General features: G+C 47.8%; 1 protein-coding gene across 10 annotated transcripts in view; it reads left to right on the top strand.

Moving 5' to 3' along the window:
* The window catches only part of tfeb (transcription factor EB), a 137,726-nt gene that overhangs the window by 75,220 nt on the left and 41,047 nt on the right, over positions 1 to 21,459 (top strand). For all 10 annotated transcript variants that reach the window (XM_087973414.1, XM_087973415.1, XM_087973413.1 and 7 more), the window contains one exon: positions 15,231 to 15,480. In XM_087973414.1, the coding sequence (XP_087829540.1) occupies positions 15,231 to 15,480 (250 nt within the window). The remainder of the gene's footprint in view (positions 1 to 15,230; positions 15,481 to 21,459) is intronic.

The following is a 21,459-nucleotide window of genomic DNA, read 5'->3' as shown; positions in this document are numbered from 1 at the left end:
CAGATTCTTGACTGTGTAGGTGTTGATTATGTTGTAGCAATTGGTGGGAGTTGTGCATGATGCAGGATTTCACTGAACGTCCATCCAATAGTAAGAAATTTACTTGTTCCTTTTGGAGGTGACGAGTATGGGGATATCTGGAGTCAATATACATGAACCCAAATTACAGAGATGTCTAGAACCCGGGCTCAGTGTTTATCTGCTGGCAGTTGTACGTTATTGAGCCTTGCTCATTAATGATGTGCTTTATGGATGTAGTTAGCCATTAAAGAAGAACAGCAGTAGTTCAGCTGTGTCTGGCACTATCCCCTCCCCTTATACACACCATGAAATCCCCTCAGCTGAACCCACCTCCCCACTAAGATCTGAAACTGACTCTCTCACCCCACCCAAACGCATTGCCTGAAAGAGCAGTGGAGGAAGTTTCGATTAAAGTATTCAAAAAAGGAATGGGAGAAATAACTTAAATTAGAAACATTTGGAGGGCAATGGGGAAAGAATAAGGTGAGTGGGGTGAATATGATAGCTGAGAGCCAGCACAGTTGGGAAGGGTTGAATGGCCTCCTCTGCTGCTTTGCCTCTGATCTCACTGGGAAGCCCTCTGATTTCGAGACCCTATTTCAAGTAGACTGCAGACCATTCTCCCTCTCGCTCTAACCTTTGTGCTGGTCCACCTTGTAGCGATTCCGTCTGCTCTGGTATCTCCTCTGTCCCTTTTCAAAGACACAGTGTCAACCCTTTCCAGCTTAATCCGTATTTGATGTTACCAACTAATGCTCAACCTCCAACCTGTGTTTGCTGTCCAAAGCTCTTAAACACAGCTTCCATTAGAAACAGAAGCTGAAGGAGGCCATTCAACCCCTTGAGCCTGCTCCACCATTCACTACAATTATGGCAAGGCTTTGATGTCAATTCCACAGGTTGGTCCCAAAATAACTATATAGTTAGATTACATTCCCTCAGAATGGATGCAGACCCTTCAGCCCAACAAGTCCACACCGACCGTCCGAACAGCAACCCACTCAGAACCCCACCCCATATTTACCCCTGACTAAACCACCTAACACTATGGGCAATTTATCATGGCCAATTTACCTAGGAGAAAGTGAGGACTGCAGATGCTGGAGATCAGAGCTTAAAAATGTGTTGCTGGAAAAGCGCAGCAGATCAGGCAGCATCAAAGGAACAGGAGAATCGACGTTTCGGGCATAAGCCCTTCTTCAGGAATTTACCTAACCTGCACATCTTTGGACTGTGGGAGGAAACCGGAGCACCCGGAGGAAACCCAAGCAGACACTGGGAGAATGTGTAAACTCCAGCCGCCCGAGACAGGAATCGAACCCGGGTCCCTGGCGCCCTGGCAGCAGTGCTAACCGCTGAACCACTGTAGTGAGTGTGTGTGTGTCCTTGGAAAATGTGACAAATCCACTTTACATTGACTGGAGTTAATCAGTGCACAGGAGTCAGCTGTGGTTGTGTGGTAAGCACTCTCACCACTGTGTCAGACATTTGGGGGTGGGGGGGGGGGGGAAGCAGTTTAAATCCTTCTCCAAATACCTGGGGTCATAATCCAGCCTTAACAATGCAGTGGTATACTGAGGGAGATGTTATACTGAGGGAGATGTTAAACTGAGGCTCTGTCTGCTTGGAATGAAATGAGAGGAGGTCTTCCTGGTGCCCTGATCTAAGTTGCATTTTTGGGATCTTGTTGTGTGCATATTGGCTGCTGTGTAATGGGCCAGAGTGTGAGTGAGGATGGTGAGGAACATTGCAAGGGATTGAGGTAGGTTCAAAATGATTTGCCTGATCGATTTTTTTTTAATTTCTGACTTTAAAGTTTGTGCAATTATTTTGTGGTTTTATTGCAGTCAGTTCAGTTCATGTTGAACAAAATCAAAAAGGGAACAAGTTGTTGAGGATGATAAAAATACAGCCTGTGGTTTGCTGAACATTTCCCCTGTGCAATAACCCTCTTGCTGAGCTGAATCAGTCCGTGCAGTTCACACCAGTTAGGCACTGACTGTCCATTCATGTTTGCCACCCTGTGGTTCATTTACATCTCACATCTCTCCTCTCTCTCTCACTGGGTCCCGTATGCAAAATACTTTTTTCTTCGAGCACTGATCCATTGCATGAAGAAAATAAAATCGTAAGAAATAGGAGCAGGAGTAGGCCATTCAGTCCCTTAAACCTGTCCTGCTATTCCATAGAATCTTGGCTGATCTCTCCCAGGCCTTAACATCTCTTTCATTCATTCTCTTTCATTCGATTTACTTCCATTAGCTCATTTTAGCCTTAACTCCCTGATATTTCAACAATCTGTCTACATTCTCTTTAAATACTTTCAGTGATCCAGCCTCCAATACTCTTGGGGGTAGAGAACTCCAGACATTCCCTACCCATGAGAAATACCTTCTCATCTCAGTTTTAAATGAATGTCACCTTATTCTATAACTATGTCCCTACTTGAAGATTCCCTGACTAGTTGAAACATCTTCTCACCACCTACCCTGTCAAGGCCCCTCAGAATCTTGCATGTTTCATTCAGGTCACTCTTATTTTGCTCATGAAGAGAGGCTTAACCTGTTTGGCATTAATAAGCCAACTCCTTCATCCTAGGAATCAGCCTCGGAATCTCTTTTGAACAGCCTCCTTTGCCAGTTAATACAGTGACCAAAGCTCTACTCCGTATTCCAGCTGTGACCTCCCCAACATATTGGACAGTTGTAACAGGTACTCCCTGTTTGTAACCTCCAACAGCCTCGCAACCCAGGTCAAATTACATTTTCCTTCTTAATACTTGGTGCACCTGCATACTAACATTTTGTGTTTCATTCATAAGAACATCCAGATATCGTACTTTTTGAGAGTCTCTCTCCATTTAACTAATAGTCTGTCTTTGATTTCCTAACAAAACTTAAACACATTGCGCTCTGTCCTTAGTCCATAATTGAAGCCCCTAGGATTAATCGTTATGGCATTCTCCGAGTTGTGTCTTCCAACTTGAAAAAGATCAGTTAATTTTTGCTCTATTAGATTGCATTAATCTTTTTAAAATATCCTGCTATTTTCTTTCCTTGCTTATGGCCTCAGCGTTTTCTCAATGATAGATGTTAGATTAACTGGCCTAGAGTTTCCTGCTTTCTGTCTCCCTCCCATCTTGAACAAGAGCATCACTTTTAGCAGTTTTCCAATTGACTGGAACCCTCCCTGAATTCTGAGAATTGTGGGATATTTTAATTCCACTATTTGCAGTGAAACTCTTTAAAACCTTTGGTTGCCGGACATTGGATCCTGGTGACATGTTTGCCTTCACATCCATTGGTTTGTCAAATACTTTGTCCCGCATTATAAAGACTGTTAGAAGACCTTTCCGCCCATTAGCACCTTGTGTATCTGACATCTTTGAGATGTTTAAAGTGTCCTCTACTCTGAAAGTTTATACAAAGTATTGGTTTAAATTATATGCCATTTCCCTGTTCCTTGTTATCAATCCCCCAGTCACATCCTCCAAGGTCCCGTCCTCATGCTACTTTCTTTTTATGTACCCATAAAAGCCTTTGCTGTTTGTTTTTATATTTCTTGACAATTTACTTTCACTATCAGCTTTTTCGCCCTCTCTTTTTCACAAATTAATCATCTGCTGCTGGTTGCCCATCCTCTGGTCAGCATGAGTTTTGCCGCTCTGTTTGGCTTTGTTTCTGATTGGACGCTTTTTGATTGTCTTTGTCTTTGTTAACCACGGGTGGTTTATTCTTCTCACCAGGTCTGATTAGATTAGAATCCCGACAGAATGGAAACAGGCCATTTGGCCCAACAAGTCCACACTGACGTTCTGAAGAGTAACCCATTCCCCCACCCTATATTTACCCCTGACTAATGCACCTAACGCTACGGGCAATTTAGCACGGCCAATCCATCTGAACTGCACATCTTTGTGACTGTGGGAGGAAACTGGAGCACCTGGAGGAAACCCACGCAGACACAGGGAGAATGTGCAAACTCCACACAGACAGTCACCCGAGGCGGGAATTGAACCCAGGTCCCTGGTGCTGTGAGGCAGCAGTGCTAACCACTGAGCCACCCACGCCATCCTTGTGTTTGACCGGAATAAACTTTTGCTGAGTGCAATGAATTATCTTCCTTACATCTCCGGCTGCTCTTTCCCTTTATTTATTTTCTTAGCCTGCTTTAGACAGTTCTTTCTTCCTACTTCTGAAATCGTCCTGATTTAGGTCGAGGGGATTGGTTGGAGACCTGAGTAACTCTTGTCAAACTGAATCTGTAATTCCGCCATGTTGTGATCGCTCATTCCCAAAGTATCCTTAACTATGAGATTTCTTATTAATCCTCGCTTGTTAAACATACCAAGATTTAAAACCGCCTGTTCCCGTGTAGATTCTGCAACATACTGCTCTAAGGAACAATCCTGGATGTACATTACAAATTGTCTTCCATGTTAGCCTTGCTCATCTGATTTGTCCAGTCAATATGCAAATTAAAATCACTCATGATAACTGTAGTGCCCTTCTTACATGCCTCCCTTATTTCCTGACTTGTTCTTTGTCCTACAGCGATGCAGCTCTTTTATGGCTTTGAGACAGTTCCCACACATGGCCTTCTCCCCTTTCTTATTCCTTATTTCCGCTCAGATGAAGAGACATTGAGACTCGGAACGTTAGCTTGCTCTCTCTCCATGGATACTGTCTGACCTGCTCTGATCTCCAGCATTTGTTGTTTTCAGTACAGATTCCAGCATCTGCAGTAACTTGGTCTTGAGAAGGAAAATGAGGTGGGGGAGCATTGTTAATAAAGGAGCATATTACTGAGGCGGTGAGTAGTTCTGTAGATGCAACAGATTGTGATGTGGAATTAGTTTGAGTGGAAATAAGGAATAGGAAGGGGAGGAAGCCATATTTGGGAATTGTCCCAAAGCCATGAAAGAGCTGCATCGCTGCTTTCATTTTCCATTTTGCCTTGTCTTCCAGAACATTGAATATTCTTGACTATTGAATTCCAGACTTGGTTACTCTGCAGCTGCTTCTTCATAAGAGTAATAATTCATATTTGTGTATTTCCATTTGAGCCATCAACCTATCCATTGGAGTACAATTCAATGACTGATTTCCTGTCTTGCAGCACTGCAGCAATGTATCAGAGTGGAGTGACAGTTGGCAATTAACAGCCAAACCTTGGTGCAAATGTCCCCAGTATCCATTAGTAATGACAAGGAGCTGGAACACAGATGGACTTTCCTGTATTCTCATGGAATGTTCTTTTCGCAGGGTCAGCATTTATTGCCCATCCCTAGTTGACCTTGAGAAGGTGAGGGTGAGCTACCCCTTGAACTGCTGCAGACCATGGGCTGTAGGGATACCCACAATGCGCTTAGGGAGGGAGCTCCTAGGAAGGTTTAGTTGAATAGAATGGGATTATAAGAGGAGAGATAGGGTGGAGAGAAGGAGCTGTTTCTGTCCATGGAGAGTTCAGCAGTCAGGGAAACATAGATTTGGAAGTAAGTAGAAAAATTAGAGAGGTGGTGTTGAAATGTTTTACCACCCAGGATTTGTGGTACCACTGGGAAGAGTGGCGCCAGCAGAAATCCTGAAGAAAATCTTGGATCTGCATTGGAAGTGTCCTGACCCGAGTTGTGATCAAAAACTGACAAGTGACTCTACGTGTGACTCTAAATTCTCAGCAATGTGTTTGACTCATGACTGCCCTCTCAAACGGCCCAGCAAGCTACTCAGTTGTATAAATTGCTAACAAGTCTCAAATAAGGAATGAAAACTGCCAGACTACCTGGTATCCAAAATGACATCGGCACAAATAGCCCAGTCGACCCTGTGAAGCCCTCTTTACTAACATCTGGGGCCTAGTGCCAACATGGGGAGACCTCTCTCTCAGACTAATCGAGCAACAGCCTGACACAGTCGTACACTCAGAATCAGACCGTACAGACAGTGTCCCAGTCACCACCATCACCATCCCGCGATATGTTCTGTCTCACCAGCAGGACACACTCAGCAGAGGGACTGGCACAGTTGGTTACAGTCGGGAGGGAATTGCTCTGGGAGTCCTCAACATTGAAAATGGATCCCAGGAAGTCTCATGGCTTCAGGTTAAACATGGGCAAGGAAACCTCTTGGACCATCCTCCCTTGGCTGATGAATCAGTACTCCTCCATGTTAAACACCATTTGGAGGAAACGCTGAGAATGACAAGGACACAACATGTACTCTGGGTGGGGGATTTCAATGTCCACAACCAAAAGTGACTCAGCAGCAGTACTACTACTGACCGAGCTGGTCGGATCCTAAAGGACATCGCTGCTAGACTGGGTTTGCAGCAGGTGGTGACGGAACCAACAAGAGGGAAAAACATACCTGACTTTATGCTTACCAACCTGCCAGCTGCAGATGCATCTGTCCATGACAGTATCGGTAAGAGTGACCACCGCATTCCCACCTTCACATTGAGAACACCCTCCATCGTGTTGTGTGGCACCATCACCGTGCCAGACTTCAAACAGATCTAGCAACTCAAGATTTGGCATCCATGAGGTGCTGTGGGTCACCAACAGCAGCAGAACTGTACTCCAGCACAATCTGTAACCTCATCCCCTACTCAACCATTACCATTAAGCCAAGGGATTGATCCTGGTTCAATGGAGTGTGCAGGAGGGCAGCACTAGGCATATCTGAAGATGAGTCAAGAGTGTGGTGCTGGAAAAGCACAGCAGGTCAGAAATATCCGAGGAGCAGGAAAATCGATGTTTCGGGCAATAACCCTTCATCAGGAATGAGTCTGTGAACCAAGGGGGTGGAGAGATAAATGGGAGAGGGGTGGGGCTGGGGGGGAAGGTAGCTGAGAGTGCAATGGGAGGTGGGGGTAAAGGTCATTGGTCAGAGAGGAACATGGAGTGGATAGCTGGGAAGGAAGATGAACAGGTAGGACAGGTCGTAGGCGGGGAGGGATGGTGAGGGGAAATGAGGAAACTGGTGAAGTCCACATTGATGCCCTGGGGTTGAAGTGTTCTCAGGCGGAAGATGAGGCGTTCTTCCTCCAGGCGTCAGGTGGTGAGGGAGCAGCGGTGGAGGAGGCCCAGGACCTGCATGTCCTCGGCAGAGTGAGAGGGAGAGTTGAAGTAGTCGACCACGGGCGGTGTGGTTGGTTGATGATGAGGAACCTGAGATTGCGGGGTCAACCTGACGAAGCTACCAAACAGGACTACTTGCACGCCAAACAGCATAGGCAGCATGTGATTGGTTATGGGAATACTTAGCTCTATCAATGGGTCAGACCTAAGCTCTGCAGTCCTGCCACTTCCAGTCATGTATGGTGGTGGAAAACTAAATAACTCACTGGAGGAGGAGGCTCCATAAATATCCCCATCCTCCCTGATGGGGAGCTGAACACATCAGTGCAAAAGATATGGCAGAAGCATTCGCAACAATCATAATGCAGACAGATCTGTCCCTGTATAACCATGGGGTACAGTACTGGTGGGGGACAGGTCTGTCACTGTGTAACGCTGGGGTACAGTACTGGTGGGGGACAGGTCTGTCACTGTGTAACGCTGGCATACAGTACTGGTGGGGACAGATCTGTCACTGTATAATACTGGGATACAATATTGATGGGGACAGGTCTGTCACTGTATAACACTGGGGTATAGTACTGGTGGGGACAGGTCTGTCACTGTGTAACACTGGGGTACAATACTGGTGGGGACAGGTCTGTCCCTGTATAACACTGGGGTACAATACTGGTGGGGCCAGGTCTGTCACTGTATAACACTGGGGTACAGTACTGGTGGGGCCAGGTCTGTCACTGTATAACACTGGGGTACAGTACTGGTGAGGTCAGGTCTGTTACTGTATAACGCTGGGGTACAGTACTGGTGGGGACAGGTCTGTCAGTGTATAGCAGTGGGGTACAGTACTGGTGGGGACAAGTCTGTCACTGTATAACGCTGGGGTACTGTACTGGTGAGGGACAGGTCTGTCGCTGTATAACACGGATACAGTACTGGTGGGGACAGGTCTGTCGCTGTATAACACTGGGGTACAGTAATGGTGGGGGACAGGTCTGTCACTGTATAACACTGGGGTACTGTACTGGTGGGAACAGCTCTGTCACTGTATAACACTGGGGTACTGTACTGGTGGGAACAGCTCTGTCACTGTATAACACTGGGGTACAGTACTGGTGAGGGACAAGTCTGTCGCTGTATAACACTGGGGTACAGTACTGGTGGGGGACAGGTCTGTCGCTGTATAACACGGATACAGTACTGGTGGGGACAGGTCTGTCGCTGTATAACACTGGGGTACAGTAATGGTGGGGGACAGGTCTGTCACTGTATAACACTGGGGTACTGTACTGGTGGGAACAGCTCTGTCACTGTATAACACTGGGGTACTGTACTGGTGGGAACAGCTCTGTCACTGTATAACACTGGGGTACAGTACTGGTGAGGGACAAGTCTGTCGCTGTATAACACTGGGGTACAGTACTGGTGGGGACAGGTCTGTCACTGTATAACACTGGGGTACAGTACTGGTGGGGGACAGGTCTGTCACTGTATAACACTGGGGTACAGTACTGGTGGGGCCAGGTCTGTCCCTGTATAACAGTGGGTTACAGTATTGATGGGGACAGGTCTGTCACTGTATAACACTGGGGTACAGTACTGGTGGGGACAGGTCTGTCAGTGTATAGCAGTGGGGTACAGTACTGGTGGGGGACAGGTCTGTCACTGTGTAACGCTGGGGTACAGTACTGATGGGGACAGGTCTGTCATTGTGTAATGCTGGGGTGCAGTACTGATGGGGACAGGTCTGTCACTGTATAACGCTGGGGTACAGTACTGGTGGGGCCAGGTCTGTCCCTGTATAACTGTGGGGTACAGTACTGGTGGGGACAGGTCTGTCACTGTGTAACGCTGGCGGACGGTATGGTGGGGACAGGTCTGTCACTGTATAATACTTGGGTACAGTATTGATGGGGACAGGTCTGTCACTGTATAACACTGGGGTACATTACTGGTGGGGGACAAGTCTGTCACTGTATAATAGTGGGGTACAGTACTGGGGTGTGGACAGGTCTGTCACTGTATAACACTGGGGTACAGTAGTGGGGTGGGGATAGGTCTGTCACTGTATAACACTGGGGTACAGTACTGGGGTGGGGACAGGTCTGTCACTGTATAACACTGGGGTACAGTACTCAGGGGACAGGTCTGTCACTGTATAACACTGGGGTAGAGTACTGGTGGGGCTAGGTCTGTCACTGTATAACCCTGGGGTAGAGTACTGGTGGGGGACAGGTCTGTCACTGTATAACACTGGGGTACAGTAGTGGGGTGGGGACAGGTCTGTCACTGTATAACACTGGGGTACAGTACTGGTGGGGACAGGTCTGTCACTGTGTGACACTGGGGTACAGCACTCAGGGGACAGGTCTGTCACTGTATAGCACTGGGGTACAGTACTGGTAGGGCCAGGTGTGTCACTGTATAACACTGGGGTACAATACTGGTGGGGCTAGGTCTGTCACTGTATAACCCTGGGGTAGAGTACTGGTGGGGGACAGGTCTGTCACTGTATAACACTGGGGTACAGTACTGGTGGGGGACAGGTCTGTCACTGTATAACACTGGGGTACAGTACTGGTGGGGGACAGGTCTGTCACTGTATAACACTGGGGTACAGTACTGGTGGGGGCCAGGTCTGTCCCTGTATAACAGGGGGGTACAGTATTGATGGGGACAGGTCTGTCACTGTATAACACTGGGGTAGAGTACTGGTGGGGCTAGGTCTGTCACTGTATAACCCTGGGGTAGAGTACTGGTGGGGGACAGGTCTGTCACTGTATTACACTGGGGTACAGTAGTGGGGTGGGGACAGGTCTGTCACTGTATAACACTGGGGTACAGTACTGGTGGGGACAGGTCTGTCACTGTGTGACACTGGGGTACAGCACTCAGGGGACAGGTCTGTCACTGTATAGCACTGGGGTACAGTACTGGTAGGGCCAGGTGTGTCACTGTATAACACTGGGGTACAATACTGGTGGGGCTAGGTCTGTCACTGTATAACCCTGGGGTAGAGTACTGGTGGGGGACAGGTCTGTCACTGTATAACACTGGGGTACAGTACTGGTGGGGGACAGGTCTGTCACTGTATAACACTGGGGTACAGTACTGGTGGGGGACAGGTCTGTCACTGTATAACACTGGGGTACAGTACTGGTGGGGCCAGGTCTGTCCCTGTATAACAGGGGGGTACAGTATTGATGGGGACAGGTCTGTCACTGTATAACACTGGGGTACAGTACTGGTGGGGACAGGTCTGTCAGTGTATAGCAGTGGAGTACAGTACTGGTGGGGGACAGGTCTGTCACTGTGTAACGCTGGGGTACAGTACTGATGGGGACATGTCTGTCACTGTGTAATGCTGGGGTACAGTACTGATGGGGACAGGTCTGTCACTGTATAACGCTGGGATACAGTACTGCTGGGGGCAGGTCTGTCACTGTATAACACTGGGGTACAGTACTGATGGGGCCAGGTCTGTCCCTGTATAACTGTGGGGTACAGTACTGGTGGGGACAGGTCTGTCACTCTATAACACTGGGGTACAGTACTGGTGGGGCCAGGTCTGTCCCTGTATAACTGTGGGGTACAGTACTGGTGGGGACAGGTCTGTCACTCTATAACACTGGGGTACAGTACTGGTGGGGCCAGGTCTGTCCCTGTATAACTGTGGGGTACAGTACTGGTGGGGACAGGTCTGTCACTGTAACGCTGGGGTACAGTACTGGTGGGGACAGGTCTGTCACTGTATAATACTTGGGTAGAGTATTGATGGGGACAGGTCTGTCACTGTATAACACTGGGGTACAGTAGTGGGGTGGGGATAGGTCTGTCACTGTATAACACTGGGGTACAGTACTGGGGTGGGGACAGGTCTGTCACTGTATAACACTGGGGTACAGTACTCAGGGGACAGGTCTGTCACTGCATAACACTGGGGTAGAGTACTGGTGGGGCTAGGTCTGTCACTGTATAACCCTGGGGTAGAGTACTGGTGGGGGACAGGTCTGTCACTGTATAACACTGGGGTACAGTAGTGGGGTGGGGACAGGTCTGTCACTGTATAACACTGGGGTACAGTACTGGGGTGGAGACAGGTCTGTCACTGTATAACACTGGGGTACAGTACTCAGGGGACAGGTCTGTCACTGTATAACACTGGGGTAGAGTACTGGTGGGGCTAGATCTGTCACTGTATAACCCTGGGGTAGAGTACTGGTGGGGGACAGGTCTGTCACTGTATAACACTGGGGTACAGTAGTGGGGTGGGGACAGGTCTGTCACTGTATAACACTAGGGTACAGTAGTGGGGTGGGGACAGGTCTGTCACTGTATAACACTGGGGTACAGTACTGGGGTGGGGACAGGTCTGTCACTGTATAACACTGGGGTACAGTACTCAGGGGACAGGTCTGTCACTGTATAACACTGGGGTAGAGTACTGGTGGGGCTAGGTCTGTCACTGTATAACCCTGGGGTAGAGTACTGGTGGGGGACAGGTCTGTCACTGTATAACACTGGGGTACAGTACTGGTGGGGACAGGTCTGTCACTGTATAACACTGGGGTACAGTACTGGTGGGGGACAGGTCTGTCACTGTATAACACTGGGGTACAGTACTGGTGGGGACAGGTCTGTCACTGTATAATACTTGGGTACAGTATTGATGGGGACAGGTCTGTCACTGTATAACACTGGGGTACATTACTGGTGGGGACAAGTCTGTCACTGTATAATAGTGGGGTATAGTACTGGGGTGTGGACAGGTCTGTCACTGTATAACACTGGGGTACAGTACTGGGGTGGGGACAGGTCTGTCACTGTATAACACTGGGGTACAGTACTCAGGGGACAGGTCTGTCACTGTATAACACTGGGGTAGAGTACTGGTGGGGCTAGGTCTGTCACTGTATAACCCTGGGGTAGAGTACTGGTGGGGGACAGGTCTGTCACTGTATAACACTAGGGTACAGTAGTGGGGTGGGGACAGGTCTGTCACTGTATAACACTGGGGTACAGTACTGGGGTGGGGACAGGTCTGTCACTGTATAACACTGGGGTACAGTACTCAGGGGACAGGTCTGTCACTGTATAACACTGGGGTAGAGTACTGGTGGGGCTAGGTCTGTCACTGTATAACCCTGGGGTAGAGTACTGGTGGGGGACAGGTCTGTCACTGTATAACACTGGGGTACAGTAGTGGGGTGGGGACAGGTCTGTCACTGTATAACACTGGGGTACAGTACTGGTGGGGACAGGTCTGTCACTGTGTGACACTGGGGTACAGCACTCAGGGGACAGGTCTGTCACTGTATAGCACTGGGGTACAGTACTGGTAGGGCCAGGTGTGTCACTGTATAACACTGGGGTACAATACTGGTGGGGCTAGGTCTGTCACTGTATAACCCTGGGGTAGAGTACTGGTGGGGGACAGGTCTGTCACTGTATAACACTGGGGTACAGTACTGGTGGGGGACAGGTCTGTCACTGTATAACACTGGGGTACAGTACTGGTGGGGCCAGGTCTGTCCCTGTATAACAGGGGGGTACAGTATTGATGGGGACAGGTCTGTCACTGTATAACACTGGGGTACAGTACTGGTGGGGACAGGTCTGTCAGTGTATAGCAGTGGAGTACAGTACTGGTGGGGGACAGGTCTGTCACTGTGTAACGCTGGGGTACAGTACTGATGGGGACATGTCTGTCACTGTGTAATGCTGGGGTACAGTACTGATGGGGACAGGTCTGTCACTGTATAACGCTGGGATACAGTACTGCTGGGGGCAGGTCTGTCACTGTATAACACTGGGGTACAGTACTGGTGGGGCCAGGTCTGTCCCTGTATAACTGTGGGGTACAGTACTGGTGGGGACAGGTCTGTCACTCTATAACACTGGGTACAGTACTGGTGGGGCCAGGTCTGTCCCTGTATAACTGTGGGGTACAGTACTGGTGGGGACAGGTCTGTCACTGTGTAACGCTGGGGTACAGTATTGATGGGGACAGGTCTGTCACTGTATAACACTGGGGTACAGTACTGGGGTGTGGACAGGTTTGTCACTGTATAACACTGGGGTACAGTAGTGGGGTGGGAATAGGTCTGTCACTGTATAACACTGGGGTATAGTACTGGGGTGGGGACAGCTCTGTCACTGTATAACACTGGGGTACAGTACTCCGGGGACAGGTCTGTCACTGTATAGCACTGGGGTACAGTACTGGTGGGGCTAGGTCTGTCACTGTATAACCCTGGGGTAGAGTACTGGTGGGGGACAGGTCTGTCACTGTATAACACTGGGGTACAGTAGTGGGGTGGGGACAGGTCTGTCACTGTATAACACTGGGGTACAGTACTGGGGTGGGGACAGGTCTGTCACTGTATAATACTTGGGTACAATACTGGTGGGGACAGGTTTGTCAGTGTATAGCAGTGGGGTACAGTACTGGTGGGGGACAGGTCTGTCACTGTGTAACGCTGGGGTACAGTACTGATGGGGACAGGTCTGTCACTGTGTAATGCTGGGGTACAGTACTGATGGGGACAGGTCTGTCACTGTATAATGCTGGGGTACAGTACTGGTGAGGACAGGTCTGTCACTCTATAACACTGGGGTACAGTACTGGTGGGGCCAGGTCTGTCCCTGTATAACTGTGGGGTACAGTACTGGTGGGGACAGGTCTGTCACTGTGTAACGCTGGGGTACAGTATTGATGGGGACAGGTCTGTCACTGTATAACACTGGGGTACAGTATTGGTGGGGACAGGTCTGTCACTGTATAACACTGGGGTACAGTACTGGTGGGGACAGGTCTGTCAGTGTATAGCAGTGGGGTACAGTACTGGTGGGGGACAGGTCTGTCACTGTGTAACGCTGGGGTACAGTACTGATGGGGACAGGTCTGTCAGTGTATAGCAGTGCGGTACAGTATTCCCTGAATTATGTCTGCTCTTTCCTTCCATCCTGTGGCATCACCATGACCTGACTGTTCTGCCTGCATATTTCCCCTTCCAGCACTCCCTCCTACCCTGAAATCTGACAGGGAACATATTAAACTCTGTGATGAGGATAGTGATTTTAAAAGTATATAACTGGTCCGTCCATGTCTGCAGAGGTTCCAGGATTACACTGGATCTCTGGCTGATATTCCTTGTCTCAGCTGGTGTCAGTCTGCCTGGGTACTCCCCTCCATTCTGTTTCTCTCAGAATTTCGGACGTTTCTGCTGACGTTTTAAAAACTATAAATTCTTGTGTTTGGCTCTGAATTCAGTGTGAGCCAGTTTTGTCTCCTCCATCTCCCTCTTTCTGATCATCTGAATCACTTGGAAGAAGGCTGAGGGCTGGCAGTGGGTTGTAAACCGTAAACCACTTTGACATTCAGAAATTGGTTGTTGGCATCGCTTGCATGCCAGGTTGTGTTTTGTTGAGGATATATCGGACTCTGCTGACTGTCACGTGCAGGGCTCATGGCGTGCCTCAGACTGACATTTAATGATATTAATCACAGCCCTCAGTCCCTGTCAGATCATGACCTCTCATTGAGGAAGTGATCTGATATGAGCAACTTCCCATGAGAAAGTCCATTCTCTTCCCTCACCCCCTGTGTGTGATCTGTTTACTGCTGTCTGGTATCTAAGCGAGTGAAATTATCGGTGAAAGTGAAGTGAGTGATTTTGGACAATTGTCCCACATTATTGCCCTAGTTTTGGAATGTTTAGTTACATTAATTGACCGTGCCAATTGTCATGAGGGTGGACTGGGGGAGGGTTTTATTGTTGAATGTAGGAGAGTTGAGAGATGAAAGGGTATGGGGTTGGGGAGGTAGGTTTGCAAGAATATAGAGTCAAGGTTAAAATCTGAATGGGGGAAGCAGGCTGGAAGGACAGAATGGCCTACTCTCGTTCCTTGTTTGTATGAGTCTGGATCATATTGGCTTGCTGGGTCAGTTTCATGAGTGGAGAAAAGTAAACTATATGGTGGAACTGTGAGTGTAGGGGAGATGAAGGGCTGAGGAAGGCGGAAAGGAAGGGTTGTGCACTGGGTAGTGAATATGGAGGAGTGGGTGGGAGGTTAGGCTGTATCTCTCAATGCAAAGTCTTCCTGATGTGATAGCTGTCTGTATATCTTGCAGGGATTTGGTTCTGACAGAAAGGGAAGGTGCGAGTCCAGCCTCGCTCGCAATGTCTTCTCGCACCGGACTGCGCATGCAGCTAATGCGGGAGCAGCTGCAGCAGGAGGAGCAGCGAGAGAGGGAGCAGCAGCAGCAGGCAGCCTTGCATTACATGCAGCAGCGCATGGCAGTCACTGCCACACCTGCCATTAACGTCAGCAACACTGCAGTCTTCCAGCCCAGGCCGCAGGTCCCTGTGGAGGTTCTAAAGGTACTGTCGAATGTCTGTCTGCACACCTCCCAGAACTGTCTATCTCCTTGAAGTACCACCATCTAACTCTCGATAGGGAGCATGGCAGAGAGGGGGAGCGAGGATCTGAGTGAATTGGACCTGGATGTTTCCTCACCATCTCTCACTTCCTACTTACTAATTCCTAGCAACCCCCATTCCTCCATTTCCATCTCCCTCATTCCTCCTTTTCCTGCCCTTCATCTGTCTCTCCCTATCTTTTCCCTACAATATGTCCCACCCCTCCTCCCCACCCAACCCCTTTGCTGTTTCACCTCCTCCATTTGGTGCATGAGGTAATAGTCCTGAAGAGGTTAATGTTGATGTTATGTTGGCTCCACCCTTTGTACTGATGTCACACACCCTCCTGATGTCACACACCCTCCTGGGTCGACACAGTAAGTTCTCCTCTCACTGTCAGAGGGAACCGGTGTATCAGCACCAGCTCCACAAGATCCTAGCCATTCTGTCAGTCCCAGGTTAACTGTACCTATTGCTACCCTAGAACAAACCTTTTGTTATCTAAGACCAGTGCCTGTCCTATAGAGACTCAACAATAGTGTACACTCTGTCCTTAGCCAGGCTGTGGACAAAGGTGGATAGGTGGCAGTGAACTACCACAAATAACTCTTACCCAGTGCCAGCCACTTGGAGAGATGGGAAGAACTAGGAGGAGGCCATTCAGCCCCTTGAGCCTGCATTTGATACGATCATGGTTGATCTGATCTTGCTATCAATTCGACTTTCCTGCTTACTCCCTATAACCCTTCACCCCGTTACTAATTAAACGTCTGCCTACCTCCTCCTTAAACTTACTCAATGTCCCAGCATCCACCGCACTCTGGGGGAGTGAATTCCACAGGTCCCTGGCCCTTTGAGAGAAGTAACTCCTCCACATCCCTGTTTTAAATCTGCTCCACCTTATCCCAAAATTATGACCTCATGTTCAACATTACCCCACAAGAGAAAACATCCTCTCTATGTTGACTTTGTCAATCCCCCTTTAGCATCTTATTGACCTCAATTAGATTTCCTGTCAGTCTTCTAAACTCCAGAGAGTATCAGCGGAAACCCCTCAATCTCTTTGTAATACCACGAGGGGTCAGGAGTGGCCATATGGGACAGGACTATATCCTTCTTCTTCCTCCATGCCTGCTACCCCTACTTCTCTACCCCTGCCACCTCACTGGTACTGCTTTGAAAATATCCAGATTTATAGAAATATGCAACAGGGTGGCACCTGTGAGCAAAGGGAGGGGATGTTTGTGGGCAAGCGAGGTTGATGCCTCTCCAGAGGGTATTTCAGATTCTGACATTGACTGAGCTGCTGTGTCCCATCAGCAGCTTCAGGGTGGAACCAGTACTGACTTTGTCAACATGCTCTGCCAGAAACATTTCAGAATTATTTCCTGTCCATTGACTGAGTTGTTACCAGCAGGTTGTTACGTTGATAAACACAGTGTGCGCAGGAAGAAGCCACGAGCAGCAACATGGTGATGTGGTGCAGTGTCTTGGTTTTACCAGGAACAACACCCTGGTGGCAGTGGCAGGGGGAGGGGGACAATGCAGCAATTATGTTCAGGGGACAGAGGACTCTGTCCAGCTTGCAATAGTCCGAGCACTCAGTCTTCCCAACTCCAGAGTAATTCTGCGATGAGCTGTAAAATGACGGCGTATTGGGAGTGATTTTTTTGAGCAAGTGTGGTATTTTGTGAACTCTGACCTTCTAACCTGTAGTGTAGAGGACAGTGTGGAGCTGGAAAAACACAGCAAGTCGATCAGCATCAGAGGAACAGGGGAGTCGATGTTTCAGGTTGGGAGTTTTCATCAGGATCTGCAGGCCTCACTGGCTCTATGTAGAGGACTGAGCCTGGGATCAGGCTGGAGGCAGAAGGGTTTAAGAACATGACAGTGACGAGCAGGGGAGGACAAGTCAGTCCTTTTCACTTTGAGGGGCTGAGTGATTCACCAGGCCAGAGAGGCAGGACAAGGAATCAGACTCACGGGAAGCATAAAACATTCACTCATTTCCATGTCATGGTCAACAGGAGGTGGGAGTGGAATTGGGATCAGGAGTAGAGGGTGGGATCGGGAGAGAGGGATGGGACACTGGGTGCAGTGTAAGGGACAGAGACAGCGTAAGAAGAGAGTGTGAGCAGGAATTGTTGATTTCCTTTGTCAGAGAGAGAGCAGTGAATAAAGCACTTCCTAGGCTTTGATAATAGCGGCATGGAGTACAAGAACAGGGAGGTGATGTTGAAATTGTACAAGACACTGGTTAGACCTCAGCCGGTGTACTCTGTACAGCTATGGGGCTGCACATTATAGGAGCAATGTAAATGCAGTAGAGCGCCAAAGTGATTTACCAGAACGGTTCCAGAAATCAGAAACGTTAGCGCTGAGGGTAGATTGGAGAAGTTGGGACTGTCCTCCTTGGAGAGGAGAAGGTTGACAGGAGATTGGATAGAGGTGTTAAAAATCATCAGCCAGCTGGATAAGGTGGACAGGGAGAAACTGTACCTGCACATCAAAGGAACAAGGGCAGAGATTTAGTGCCAGGCAGAAGGAGCAAGTGTGATGTGAGAAAAAAAAAATTTTCACCGACCGAGTTGTTTGGCTGTGGAATGTATGGCCTGGAAATGTGGTGGTGGTGGTGGCAGGGTCAATTGAGGCATTCAAGATGGGCATTGGATGGTTATTTAGATTAAAATAATGTGCAAGAATATGCGGAGAAAGTGGGCAATTGGCAGGAGGTAATGATGCTCATTTGAAGAGCAGATGCAGATGTGGTGGGATGAATGGCCTCATTATGCACTGTGACTATTCAATAATTCCATCAATTCTGCAGAACAGAATCACTAACCAGCACACCCCACCTCAGTCTCCGGTCTCACTGATGACTGATCCTGATACTGTCCCACAGTTAGCATGTTACACTCTGCTTACTTCCTGTGGACTACCCTCCTAGAAATGATGGTGATGTGGAATTTCATTTCTCAGGCATTAAATAGGCCTCCAATTTATTTTTATTCTCCTTTGTCCCAATCAAACACTTCCAGGATGGGGAGAGCATGGTTCCTCTACAATGACCACTCAATGACTTTCTCTCCCACTACCAAAAGATGACCAGCCCCCTGTATCAGATGAAGATTTAAATGACAGATTTTTAAGCTCTCTGTATAAATGTAGATGTGGATCTCCTCCTGTTAGCCCAGGACCAGGAGGATTCACTTGCTGTTGTTGAGTTTACTGGATGTCCAGTCCTGAGTCCAATTGTTTTTTTCTGTATGAAAGGCAGCTTGATTTCCTGAAATAGGACAAAGCCAGATTTATCAGAGGGTGAGATTCAGAAATAAAATGGAGAACTTTTGTGACCACGGAAATGACTGGGGAGGGGATGGTTGAATGCTATGAAGGAAGTTTGTGTTTGGAATATTTGACTGTGCAGTAACTTGTTTTTCGAACAAACAAGTCTCCAGCTCCATCATATGCACAGTTCATTGTGTCTCACATGAAGAAGGTAGTTTTTCTGTCTCCCCTTCCTCTTGTTTTGAATTTAGAATTAGGTTTATTGTCACGTGTACTCAAATGACAAATGAAAAGGAGTACTGTACAGGGAAAACTATACAATGTCACCAAGACATGGCACCCCCTAAGGTATAAAATACCTCATTACAAATCTAAGGTACAAAATATAGAGAAAATTTTAAAAGTCATACCACATTACAGATATACATAGTACAAGTTAGGAAAATAAGAATTAAAAATAAAAAGATAGACATTACAGTCTTTCTATAAGAACTTGCCCCTTCCTTCTCCTTCCCAGTGCGGGAGCCGTGGTTTACTGAGGAAGTTAAATCCGTTGTCAAGAGGAAGAAGAAGGCTCATGTTAGGATGAGATGTGATGGCTCAGTTAGGGCGCTTGAGAGTTACACGTTAGCCAGGAAAGACCTAAAGAGAGAGCTAAGAAGAGCTAGGAGAGGACATGAGATGTTGTTGGTGGATAGGATCAGGGGAAACCCTAAAACTTTCTATAGGAATATAAGGGGTAAAAGAATGACCAGGGTAAGATTAGGGCCAGTCAAGGACAGCAGTGGGAAGTTGTGCGTGGAGTCTGAGGAGATGGGGAAGTGCGAAATGAATATTTTTCATCAGTATTCACACTGGAAAAAGACAATGTTGTTGAGGAGAATACTGAGATACAGGCTGAGACTAGACGGGATTGAGGTTCACAAGGCAGAGGTGTAGAAATTCTGAAAAGTGTGAAAATAGGTAAATCCCCTGGGCCGGATGGGATTTATCCAAGGATTCTCTGAGAAGCCAGGGAGGAGATTGCCGAGTCTTTGGCTTTGATTTTTATGTTGTCATTGTCGACAGGAATAGTGCCAGAAAACTGGAGGATGATATATGTTGTTCCCTTGTTCAAGAAGGGGAGTAGAGACAACCCTGGTAATTATAGACCAGTGAGCCTTCAGTTGTGGGTAAAGTATTGGAAAGGGTTATAAGAGATAGGACTTATAATCATCTAGAGAGGAATAAGTTGATTAAGGATAGTCAACATGGTTTTGTGAAGTGTATATGTGACTCTCAAACCTTATTGACTTCTTGAATGTAAGCAGTTGATGTGGTGTATATGGATTTCAGTAAGGCGTTTGATAAGGTTCCCCATGGTAGGCTATTACACAAAATACCAAGGCATGGGATTGAGGGCGATTTAGTGGTTTGGATCAGAAATTGACTAGCTGAAAGAAGACAGAGGATGATGGTGGATGAGAAATATTCATCCTGGAGTTCAGTTGCTAGTGGGGTATCACAAGGCTAATGCCCGAAACGTCGATTCTCCTGTTCCCTAGATGCTGCCTGACCTGCTGCGCTTTTCCAGCAACACATTTCCATCTCTGATCTCCAGCATCTGCAGACCTCACTTTCTCCTATCACAAGGATTTGTTTTGGGTCCACTGCTGTTTGTCGGTTTTATAAATGACCTGGATGAGGGCGTGGAAGGATGGGTTGGTAAATCTGCAGATGACACTAAGGTCGGTAGAGTTGTGAATAGTGCAGAAGGATGTTGTAGGTTACAGAGGGACATAGATAAGCTGCAAAGCTGGGCTGAGAGGTGGCAAATGGAGTTTAATGGAGAAAAGTGTGAGGTGATTCACTTTGGAAGGAGTAACAGGAATGCAGAGTACTGGGCTAATGGTAATATTCTTGGTCGTTAGATGAGCAGAGAGATCTCGGTGTCCATGTGCATAGATCCCTGAAAGTTGCCACCCAGGTTGACAGGGTTGTTAAGAAGGCATATGGTGTGTTAGCTTTTACTAATAGAGGGATTGAGTTTCAGAACCAGGAGGTCATACTACAGCTGTACAAAGCTCTGGTGAGGCCATGCTTGGAGTATGTGTATAGTTCTGGTCACTGTATTATAGGAAGGATGTGGAAAGGGTTCAGAGGAGATTTACTAGGATGTTGCCTGGTATGGAGGGGAGGTCTTATGAGGAAAGACTGAGGGACTTGGAGCTGTTTTTGTTAGAGAGAAGAAGGTTGAGAGGTGACTTAATTGAGACATATAAGATAATCAAGGGTTAGATAGGATGGATAGGGAGATCCTTTTTCCTCGGATGGTGATGGCTAGCACAAGGGGACACAGCTTTAAATTGAGGGGTGATAGATTTGGGCCGATGTCAGAGGTAGTTTCTTTACTCAGAGAGTAGTCGGGGTGTGGAACGCACTGCCTGCAATGGTTCACTAACTTTAAGGGCATTTAAATGGTCATTGGATAGGCATATGGACAAGAATGGAATAGTGTAGGTTAGATGGGCTTCAGATTGGTTCCACAGGTTGGTGCAACATTGACCGAAGAGTCTGTACTGCACTGTAACGTTCTATGTGCTGTGCTCTGACTGGACACCACTGGTTCTGAAACAGTTGCCATTCCCATTCCGGGCCATTCTCACTTCGGCC

Source organism: Chiloscyllium plagiosum, unplaced genomic scaffold (genome assembly GCF_037043375.1).
Source record: "Chiloscyllium plagiosum isolate Xiang-an unplaced genomic scaffold, Cpla_swu_hap1 HiC_scaffold_26, whole genome shotgun sequence".
Lineage (NCBI taxonomy): Eukaryota > Metazoa > Chordata > Chondrichthyes > Orectolobiformes > Hemiscylliidae > Chiloscyllium > Chiloscyllium plagiosum.
This window is presented reverse-complemented; position numbering and strand designations above follow the sequence as displayed.